This window comes from Mobula birostris, chromosome 1 (genome assembly GCF_030028105.1).
Source record: "Mobula birostris isolate sMobBir1 chromosome 1, sMobBir1.hap1, whole genome shotgun sequence".
NCBI classification, from domain to species: Eukaryota; Metazoa; Chordata; class Chondrichthyes; order Myliobatiformes; family Myliobatidae; genus Mobula; species Mobula birostris.
Genome location: NC_092370.1, coordinates 144,185,192 through 144,197,300, shown reverse-complemented (window position 1 = coordinate 144,197,300; position 12,109 = coordinate 144,185,192). Strand labels below are relative to the sequence as shown.

The following is a 12,109-nucleotide window of genomic DNA, read 5'->3' as shown; positions in this document are numbered from 1 at the left end:
GTCACATTGGGCTTGTATGTGGTAAAAACAGGAGGGCCAGAATTGTGGAGATGTGACTGGCTGAGACAACTACAACTTAGTTGGAGATCCATCCACAACTTGCTGTAATAGAGTCAACTGAAAGTGAATTAAGAAAGGTGTTGGATGATGCCACAACTGTCTCCATGCTGTACACCACGAACCATTACCCCACAGAGGGCAAACAGGTGTTGATGCCAACTCTATGCCTCTGGTTCAAAAGCATATAGGAACAAGGAAGGACCATGCTGCTTAGAGGAATCGTTAAAATGACAAAAGCAGTGGTCCGACTGCAACAGGTTTTGTCGGCAATCGATCTGAGAAAGCTTCTCAGGCAGTTACTTTTGAAACATGGCTTGGTTGTAAGTTGGAAGAGAGTTCAAGGAGCTTCAGGAAAGTTGCAAGCATTCAGCTTTTGTGAGTTAAAGAACCAGAATCTACTCTGCCTGCATTAAGGTTATTGCATGAAATTCAAGTGAGAGACAAAAAGCTGCTTGTAAAAGTAGATGCAAAGACCAAAGCCCAGCTGGATGAATGGAAGGCCAAAAAAAAGAGTCAATGGAGATACAGAAACAGTGGATTCGTCCAGATTATGTTGTGGATGAGAAAACGAAGAGGAGAGATCAGATCATAACGTGAGCAACAGAAGGATTAATACGAGAATATTCCAATGAACTAAATGCATCTTCCCAAGATCAAGACGCACAAACTAGAAGAAAAAGGAAGGAGAGAAAGGTGTCCAGAGCTGTCAGAACCACTTTCTGCGGTCCCCGATTCAACTCCTACAACCACCATGGAGGAGGCCCCAGAACCCGAGATTGTTTCCACACCTACAAGTCTCACCTGCCAAGCACAGTGTGACCACCTTGTCAGGAAAGATGTTATCCCAACAAGAGTAAGCAATCCTTCACAGAGGTTAAATTTTAAGCTTGGATCAGGCAATTTAAAATTTGCTATGCTGTGGATGTCTGTATGGCACTGTGTACATAGTTGAGACGCATTCTATATTGAGTTGAAGTTTATAGCTAAGCAGGGATAAGTATTGTTTATTTGATATTACAGTAATATTCAAGTAATATTATAAGTATTTTTTGTTGTTTACATAATTAATTACAAGTAAAATCATGGGAATTGCATACAGGTATGTCATGATGCTACCACATGATATGTGTGCAGCTCACTTAAAATAAAAACTAAACTGAGTCAAGTTCTCCTGGGCTCCCGTCTTTTTCCTTTCATTTAGCTTTATGTTTTAGAGTTACAAACATAACAGTTATAACCAAAGAAATGGTTATAATCTCACAGCAACTTACTCTGCATGTAACAATGAACAATTAACCTTCAGAAACATGGAAAAGCACCCTTATTTTTAATCATTCTCAACTCAGGCACAGGCCTTTCAAAGTCCAACCCTACGTCCCCATCGTGAGAGGTGGAAACAGCCAACAGGGCTCTGGTGAAGCTGTATAAGCCAAACCCCCATACAGTAGATAACAGAAACATTGATGAACTCCAACCAGACCATCAACTTTGGACAATGGAGACGAGAGGTCATCACTGGCCTGTGCTCCACTGGGAGCTCAGAGTCCAAAAAAAGAGAACTGAGGCACAGGCTCTGCATCAGTTGCAAAAGGACCAAAAGTTTTAAACTTTGTGATCTCAAAATGCATCTATGGATTACTAACAACACACATCAAAGTTGCTGGTGAACGCAGCAGGCCAGGCAGCATCTACTAACCTACTAACTCTTCCTTCAGTTAGTCCTGATGAAGGGTCTCAGCCTGAAACGTCGACTGTACCTCTTCCTAGAGATGCTGCCTGGCCTGCTGCATTCACCAGCAACTTTGATGTGTGTTGCTTGAATTTCCAGCATCTGCAGAATTCCTGTTGTTTACGGATTACTAACCTTCTGCCACATCTTGATGAAGAAGAGCTCTTGAGAGAAGTTAAAGTAAACATTGGTGTCATATGCATCATCCCCAGCATTTAAAATGGTCACATTCACAGAGATGTTCTTCACTGCCCCCAGTGCCAGGAAAGTCTTGTGTCTATCAAAGCTGAAAATAAAATTAGAAACACAAATGATAATGTTGAATTGTTCAAACTTCAAAGACTAGTTGCTGTTGGGATAAGTTGCTTGTTGTGACCTTTAATAACAAGTTTCTAAAGCTAAATTTGAATGCTTGGTGACGGCAATAACCATTAAACTGACCCTATTCATGAGTGGCATGGTCATACAACAGTGCTGTAATCTCACTGCTCCAGAAACATGGTCCCAATTTTGGATTGTCCTCAATGAAGAGTTTAAATGTCCTTCCTAATTAATGTGTGTGCTTCTGGTGGGCTAGACTGCCCCTTTCCGTAAGTAAGCAGGTTTCATTAAATGCAATGGCTCTAATTCTGAAAATTGTAACTTGGAGCTAGCTTTAGAAACTTGTTTTTAAAATGCACAGGAAAAAAAACGGCTCTGTACCTCCCTCTGCAACTGGATCCTCGACTTCCTAACTGGGAGACCACAATCTGTGCAGATCGGAAACTGTAGCTCTACCTCGATGACAATCAACAACGGCGCACCTCAGGGATGTGTGCTTAGCTCACTGCTCTACTCTCTCTACACCCATGACTGTGTGATGAGGCACAGCTCAAATGCCATCTATACATTTGTTGACGCCACAACTATTGTTGGCAGAATTTCAGATGGTGACGAGACTGCGTACAGGAGTGAGATATCAGTTAGTTGACTGGTGTCACAGCACCAACCTTGTACGCAATGTCAGCAAGTCTAAAGAACTGATTGTGGAATTCAGAAAGGGTAAGATGAGGAAACACACAACAGTCCTCATGGAGTGATCAGAAATGGAAAGAGCGAGCAATTTCAAGTTCCTGGATGTCAATATCCCTGAGGATCTATCCTGGACCCAACATATTGATGCATCTACAAAGGCAGCACACCAGCGGCTATACTTCATTCAGGGTTTGAGGAGATTTGTTATATCACCAAACACACTCACAAATTTCTACAGATGCACCAAGAAGAGCAGTCTAACTGGCTGCGTCTCTGTCTGGTATGGGGGAAGTGGGGTAGCAACTGCACAGGATCGAAATAAGATGTAGAGAGTTGTAAAATTAGTCAGTTCCATCATGTGCACTAGCCTTCAAAGTATCCAGGACATCTTAAAGAAGCCATGTCTCAAAAAAATGCAGAATCCGTCACTAAGGACACCTGCGAGTCAGGACATGCCTTTTTTCAGTGCTACCATCAGGAGCCTGAAGGCACACACCTAAAGCTTCTTCCTCTCTGGCATCAATTTCAAATATGAACATTAAACCCATGAACACTACCTCACTACTTTTTAAAATTTTATCTTTGCACTACTTACTTAATTTAATTATTTTATATATATACTTACTGTGATTCATGCTTTTTCTCTCTATTATTATTGCATTGTACTGCTGCTGCAAAGACAACAGATTTCACGACACATGCCGGTGATATTAAACCCAATTCGGATTCTGATTCAGAGAAGGCTTTGCAATCTCATTGGATAATTTCGAGAGGAAGTCAAAGTGAAGGGACGCAAGAGTTTATTTATCACTGAGAGGGACAGAAGGGGATGGAATTATTTTTGTCTGATAAATGTAAAGCAAGTTAGTGGTAGCAATAAATCTCCATAAGTTACAATACAAACTCCAATTTACTCAAATGAGCAGGTTAAACAGAAGACAAAGTTTTCTTCCCAAAAATGATGTTTACAACACTCTGCCTATTTAACACCGAGGTTTGATGTTCAGCATAAACCTCACGTATGGACTTTACACAAAATATCCCAATCCATTCAATTTCAGGTAGCATGGAATTCACTGCATATTACTTTTGAATATACATATAGGTAAAAATTATTATCCCTAATGTAGTCTTTGTTTAAAAAGTCCTTCTATTTCTCAAGGTTTTTCCCCACCCTTCCCTTCTATCTCACTTTCTTCATCTCACATACAAGCACACAATTCTTCCTCTCCCATTTCCTAAGAGTCCCCAGTTTAAGAAGCATGTGAAATAGTGAGATATTAATGGGGTGAACAAAAAAAAAGCAAAGAGGGATACTACTGATGAGGGTGTATATATTTGATAAATTATTGGGGTATGTATTCATAGTATATGAATGAATATAGATCAGTTATCTCAGAACTCTAAGAACTCTGCTAAACTCATTATTCCCACACCCCGCACCGCTCGGTTTTACCTCCTCCCCAAGATCCACAAGCCTGACTGTCCCGGTAGACCCACAGTTTCTGCGTGCTCCTGTCCCACTGAACTTGTATCTGCCTACCTGGACTCATTTTGTCACCCATAGTTCAGTCTCTCCCCACCTACATCCGGGATACATCCCATGCCCTCCACCTCTTCAATAACTTCCAGTTCCCCGGTCCCGACCGCTTCATTTTCACTATGGATGTCCAATCCTTATACACCTCCAGTCCCCATTAAGAAGGCCTCAAAGCCCTCCGCTACTTTCTGGATAATAGACCTCACCAGTTCCCCACCACCACTACCCTCCTCCGGTTGCCGGAACTGGTTCTCACACTTAATAACTTCTTTTTTGGCTCTTCCCACTTTCTTCAGACTAAGGGTGTAGCTATGGGAACTCACATGGGCCCTAGCTATGCCTGCCTCTTCACTGGTTCTGTGGAACAGTCTGTGCTCCAAACCTATTCTGGTACTGCTCCCCAACTTTTCCTTCGGTACATTGACGACTACATTGGTGCTGTTTCCTGCACCCATGCTGAGCTCGTCAATTTCATCCTCCTCATTACTTGTCCAATCCAAGTTCTTGTAACTTTTGCTGTCTGAGACGTTGAATATTATAAAGACTGACTTTTCAACTGAGAGGAAATTACTGATAGTAGAAATCTGAAATATTCAGAAATGAAATGTTCTGATCAAAAACCATAGACCTGAAACATTAACAGTTGCTCTCTCCATAAATTCTGACTGACCTACTAAATATTTAGAATATAGAACAGTACAATACAGGACACAAAATACTCTGCAGATGCTAGGTTCAAAGCAACACTCACAACATGCTGGAGGAACTCAGCAGGTTGGGCAGCGTCCGTGGAAATGTTGACTGATCATTTCCACGGATGTTGCCCAACCAGCTGAGTTCCTCCAGCGTGTTGTGAGTACAATACAGGGACAGGCCCTTTGGCCCACAATGTTGTACCAACTAATTAAAATAGTAATCAAATGGCTAACTAAACTAATCTCTTCTACCTACACAATGTCCATATCCTTCCATTTTCCTCACATTCACATTTCTAACTAAATGCCTCTTAAAAGTCCCTAATGTATCTGCCTCTACCATTACCTCAGGCAGTGTTTTCCAGGTACCCGCCACTCTCTGAGTAAAAAAAACTTGCCCCTCACACCTCATTTGAAATTACCCCCTTTCACCTTAAATGCACACTCTCTGGTATTAGACATTTCAAGCCTTGGAAAAAGATATTGCCTGTCTACTCTATCTATGCCTCTGATAATCTTATAAACATGTATCAGTACTCCCCTCAGCCCCTGTTGCTCCAGAGAAGAAAACCCAAGTTCATCCGACCTCCTGTTGTTGCACATGTCCTTTAAAACAGGCTAATTCCAGCATTTCTGTTTTTTTTCAGGTTTCTAGTGTTTGTTTTTCAATATATATTATTAGATTGCTACATATACTCAAGCAATGTACTGAGATATGCCAAGAAGCTCAAAATGGAAAGGTTGAGCTAATATGTTTTATCTGTAGCTTTACAGTGTAACAAGTGTTCAAAGTGTCAAATGAAACAGTAAGTGAAAGATTTTTTAAAAAAATCACTAAAAAGAGCCAAGTGGTTTATTTTTTACTTTCCACTATGACCAGAATTGTAATAAAAGTCTGAATAAATCTTCGTGATTGTAAGTAAGAATGTGTATAATACATCTAAGTACAAGATGGGAAAATTGATTGGGCTGCTTTCCCAGCAAAACTAGAGTGAAATACAGTCAAAAGACAAACAGTTGCTGTTAAGGCAAACTCTGAGACCGAATGTTTTCATTGAAGAGAACTGGCAGAACGACTGACTGGAAAGTCTGAACATTGAAAGAATCAGTGGTTTTAGAGCTGGGTGGGGAGGGATGCAGAGTGTTATAAACTGTTTCTCCAAATTTTATGACACATGATGTGATTCAACCACAGAACATTAAACAGGTTTCCTCCCAACGTTTAAAGAGCCAAGTACTGGGTGAATGGAAAACTTAGAACAGAGTTGCGATATCATAACTCCACAGTCCCTTAAACAGTCTACTTGCAGTTCTCAGATATATGAAGTTGCAATTGAAGTTATTGATATTGCCTCAAAATTCAATTGGATAATTCTGTTTACCAGCAATATGATGTCCACGCCCAAATGAAAACTTTTCCTGGAGGAAAACACACTTGCAATATTTTCAAGTTTATTTCGCATCACTCCTTACATTGTTGACAAAATGTGATTGGTTCTCACAACACAGGCATTTAATATGCATCCTAACCACCCCTCAAATGAGGAGGCAGCAGTGAATCTGGAATCCTATCCAGGGCCAACCGGAGCACATTAGTAAACAAGAGGAGTTCCCACAACAGTTCCAGCAGTTTTGTGCTTATTGAGGTTGCCATGGTTCTTCTCAAATTCCACATTCATTTAGTTATTCCCCAGATGCATGTTGGGATTTAAGTGGATGTTTTTGATTCACTGGCCCAGAACAATGCCTCAAAGTCCACTACTTAACTACCGTGCTCCCATGCTCACTTGAGGTGAACCACACTTGTCTGCCATGTATAGCTCTTTCAATCCTGGCATGAGTTCCACATCAGGAATGGAAATCATTACTTTTGTTCTCATGCAACATGACTTTTTGAACTGTGGGGGGATGTCCTAGAACGGGCACCAGTGTCTGCTGCAGTCAGTGAAGTGAATTGGTCCTTCACAGGAAATTAGTGAGAGCTCAACTGTCAAAACACCTGAGTATAACTCAGGGTTTAGCTTGTATCAAGGAGGGAAAAAAGGCCAGAAAGGGAATCCCAGTGTCAGCTGTTACATTTAGATTGTTCCAATACACAGACTCAGACTAAGTGATTGCAGACTGAGGACTGATGAATTACTTACCTTTATCCTTTGGCTACTGAACTATACCTCCCCTCCCACAAGCACACCCCCTCCTGAACCAACACACATATCACACCACCAAACCCTGTTCTAACCCTTAAGCCAATGGTCTGCAACACTGGATCTGGTTATTTTCCCAAAATGTCAAAAATGCCCATGCTGATCTTCTGCTACCTATCCCTGCCTCTCTGCCCCCACTCTCATCTCCAATTCTTGGTTTCCCCATTCCATCACTGTGATCAACTCTTGGATCCACCCCACTCCCCCATGAAAGTGACAGAATTTCTTCCTGTTGATTTCCCAATCCTACCACCACATGTATGAAAGAGTTTGACGTCAACACTAACTGAACCAATGCCTATTGAATTCCTGAGTCAAAGTAAGTTTCTTATCAAAGTACATATATACCACCAGAAAATACCTTGAGATTCATATTCTTGCAGGCATTTACAGGAAATAAAGAAATACAATAGAATTAATGAAAAAGAATGTAAACAAAGACTGACAACCAATGTGCAAAAGAAGACAAATTATGCAAATTTTTAAAAAGTGAACATTACTGAGAATATGAATTGTAGAGTCCTTGAAAGTAAGCCTCTAAGTTGTGGAATCAGTTTAGAGTTGCAGTGAGCAAAGTTATCTATGCTGGTTCAACAGCTTGATGTGTGTAGGGTAAATAATGTTCCTGAACCTGGTGGTGTGGGAGCTAAGACTCCTGCATCTCCTTCCTGATGGCAGCAGCAAGAAGAGAGCATGGCCTGGATAGTGGGAGTCTGTCATCAACAGGCAGCACCAGATGGCATGGGCCCCAGCAATGCCTGCCTTTTCATTGGCTATGAGGAACAGTCCGTGTTCCAAACCTCCTCTGGTAATGCTCCCTAACTCTTTTTGCAGTACTCTGACAATTGCATTGATGCTGCATCATACATCCATGCTGAGCTCGTCAATTTCATCAATTTTGCCTCTAATTTCCACTCAGCCCTTAAATTCACTTGGTCCACTTCTAACATTTCTCTCCCCTTTTTCAATCTCTCTGTCTCCATCTCTGGAGACAAAATGTCTACCAATAGCTTTTTATAAACATACGGAATACCACAGATATCTTGACCATACCTGTTCCTACCCTGTCTCCTGCAAAAATGCAATTCTCTTTTCTCCATTCCCTTGTCTCCACCGCATCTGTTCCCAAGTGAGGCTTTCTTTTCCAGGACATCAGAGATATCCTTCTTCAAAGGACAGGGTATCTCTTCCTTCATCATCAAAGCTGCCCTCACTCACATCTCCTCCGTTTCCCAGACACCTATGCTCACCCCATCTCCCCATCGCCTCAACAGGGTAGAATTCCTCTTGTTGTTACCTCCACATTCAACACTTTATTCTCCGCAACTTCTGCCACCTTCAGTAGGATCCGATCTCCAAACACATCTTTACTTCCCCTCCCAACTCTGCTTTCTGCAGAGATCATTCCTTTCATGATTCCCTTTTCTATTCATCCCTCCCCACTAATTTCTGTCCTAACACATATCTCTGCAAGTGACAGAAATGCTACCCTTGCCCATTTACTTCCTCCCTTACCTATATTCAGGACTCAAACAGTCCTTCCAGGTGAGGCAACTCTTCACCTGTGAATTTGTTGAGATAGTCTATTGCACCTGGTGCTCCTAATGGAGCCTTCTCTAAACTGATGAGACCTGATGCAAGTTGGGGGACCGCTTTGTCAAACAACTCTGCTCCATCTGCCAAAAGCATAATTTCCCAGTGGTCAACTATTTTAACTCCTATCCCCATTCCTGTTCCGACATGTTGGTATATTCCCTCCTCTTCTGCCATAATAAGGCCATTCTCAAGGTGAAGAAACATCACTTCATATTCCATCTAGGTAGCCTTCAACTTGATGGCATGAACTTCGATTTCTCCTTCTGGTATTGTTTTTTCCTTCTCCCCTTCCCTCTTATATTTCCACTCTGGCCTCTCTCTTCTTCTCCTCACTTACCTATCACCTTCCCCTGATACCCCTCCTTTTTCCCTTTCTTCCATGGTCCACTTTCCTCTTCTACCAGATTCCTTCTCCACTCCATTCTCACTCACCTGGTTTCATCCATCAGCTTCTAGTTTGTTCTCCTTCCCCTTCACCCACCTTTTTATTCTGGCATCTTCCCCCTTTCTTTTTAGTTTTGATGAAGCGCCTCAGCCCAAAACATTGCCAATTTATTTATTTTCATTGATGCTGCCCGACCTGATGAGTTTCTCCAGCTTTTTATGTGTGTTGCATCAGACAGCACATTAGCATTTCAGAAAATATGTATCTTTCAAATAACACCTCAAGCTTTTTGGAGCAAATTGAGGCCCAACGACTTGGCAATCTACCACTGTACTCTTCTAGCTCAAGCACAGAGAGCAATGTGCAGGCAGGTAAGACTGCCAAAGGCAATACTCAAATATGGGATATGTGTCAATGTGGCAGGAAGAGTGTGAACTGCACTACCATTTACAGGCTGGATAGTTGTACATGTGCTATACAACCAGGTTCTCAATCCAGCAATTCACTAAAGAGTTTTAATTGGAACTCAAAACAGGCCAATATGAGAAATTTGAGCAGCTATGTGACAGAAAGCCTCATCAGGTAATCGATTTAAAAATCAGATTAATATGGTACGTCTGTGTGAAGCTTAACCTGAGCTCAATTGCTCCTTAAGTGTTACATTAGGTCATGTGGTCTCAACCCAAGAGAAATTCCCTTCATTTACTCAACCCTTTCCTCCAACTTTACTGGTATCTAAACCAAACTTGTTTCTCTCTTTCCCAGTTCCAATGAAGTGCCCTGAAACATTAATTGTTTCTCTACGCACATCTGTTGTCTGATTTGCTGTGTGCATCAATCATTTTCTGTTTTTATTTCTGGTTTCCAACATCTGCAATCTTTTTGATTCCCAGACCTGGAAACCCACCAGCAACAATGACAAATACAACAAGTTCATGGAAAGACCATCACCTCCAAGTCAATTGCATCCTGACTTTGAAACAAATTGTTGATCCTTCATTACTACAATGACAACCCAAAGGCTTTAATTCTCCATCTCATTTCCATTCTGACCTATCTATGGCCTCTTGCAGTGTTAGCTAAGACCTAATGTAAGCCCATAGAACAGCAGCTCTCTTCCACCTGGATATGTTGCAGCCTTTTGCACTTAATAATTAATTCTACAACTTCAGGTAACCCTCTTTATCAGTTGGTCACTACTGACTGCATCTGCTGCAAGTCATGTAGCATAGCCAGAAATTGGCAGGTATGACACTAAGTCATGGCTGAAAGATGATCTTAGTTGGGAGCTAACAGCCAAGGATACACATTATATCGAAAGGACTGAGTCATGGCTGAAAGAAGATCTCAGTTGGGAGCTTAACAGCCAAGAATACACATTACATTGAAAGGACAAACAGGTGGCTCAGGGGGTGGGGTGGTTCTTTTGGTAAAAAATGAAAGCAAATCCATAGACAAGAAGTGACATAAGATTCGATGTAGGATCCTTGTGGGTAGAGTTTAAGAAACTGCAAGGGTAAAAAGACCCTGATGGGATTTATATACAGGCATCTGAACAGTAGCCAGGATGTAGGATATTGTTACGGTGAGCCAAAACAACCAACACCTAATGGTCAGCTGACAACCAGTCCCAGGCTGGCTTTCACTAATTGATCATTGTTCTAATCAACTTCTTGAATGTTCTTGGGTAAACCATTTAAATTATCATGCTTTGGGATGTACAGCGGAGTTTTGAGTTTGAGATTTTGACGTTGCATAGTTTTACTGAATAAAGGAGTATTCCGAGTTCTAGCTTTGTCTTATGCTCTGGATCCAAGTCTCATCAGCGAGTGTACACAACAATGGAAATTACAACAGGAGACAAAAAAAGTATGTAAAAGAGCAATGTTATGATGGTCGGGGAGGGGGGTGGGGGGTGATTTCAGTTTACAGGTAGATTGGGAAAATCAGATTGATGCTATATCCAAAAGAAGGAATTTGTAGAATGTTTATGAGATATCTTTTTTGACCAGTTTGTGGTCCAGTTCATTAAGAAAAAAGATATTTCTGAATTGGATATTGTATAATGAGTCAGATTTGATTAGAGAGCTTAAGGTAAAGGAACTAGGAGGCAGTGATCATAATCTGCAGTCTGAGAGGGAGAAGCTAAAATTGAATGCATTGGTATTAAATTGGAGTAATGAAAACTACACAGGCATGAGAGAGGAACAGGCCAAAGTTGATTGGATGGGGCACTATCAGGGTTGGGTAGAGCAGCAACAGCTGGAGTTCTTTTTTGGAGTAATTCAGAAGATGCAGGATCAGTTTGTCCCAAAGAAGCAGCAGCATTCCAAAGGGGGATGAGGCAGTCGTGCCTGACAAGAAAAGTCAAAGACAGCATAAAAGCAAAAGACGAGCATACAACACAGCAAAAATTAGTGGGAAGGATTGGGAAGTTTTAAAAAACACCAACAGAAGATATCCAAAAAAGCAAAAAGGAGAGAAAAGATTAAATATGAAGGTAAGCTACCTAGTAATATAAAAGAGGATACCAAAAGAATTATCAGATATATAAAGAGTTAAAGAGAGGCAAGAGTGTATATTGGACTGCTGGAAAATGACGCTGCAGAGGTAGCAACGGGGACAAAGAAATGGTGGAAGTACTGAATCAATATCTTGCATCAGTCTTCATTGTGGAAGACACTAACAGTATGTCAGAAATTTAAGAGTATCAGTGGACAGAAGTGAATGTAGTTGCTATTACTAAGGAGAAGGTGTTTGAGAAAACGAAAGTTGTGAAGGTAGATAAGTCAGCTGGACCAGGTAGACTACACTCCAGGGTTCTGAAAGAGGTAGCTGAAGAGATTGTGAAGGTATTAGTAGTGATCTTTCAAGGCTTGGTATAGC

General features: G+C 41.3%; 1 protein-coding gene across 1 annotated transcript in view; it reads right to left on the bottom strand.

Annotated features, from left to right (window-relative positions):
- The window catches only part of itga9 (integrin, alpha 9), a 422,554-nt gene that overhangs the window by 172,259 nt on the left and 238,186 nt on the right, over window positions 1-12,109 (bottom strand). Inside the window, exon 18 of the mRNA XM_072263117.1 lies at window positions 1,925-2,075. Coding sequence (XP_072119218.1) covers window positions 1,925-2,075 — 151 coding nt within the window. The remainder of the gene's footprint in view (window positions 1-1,924; window positions 2,076-12,109) is intronic.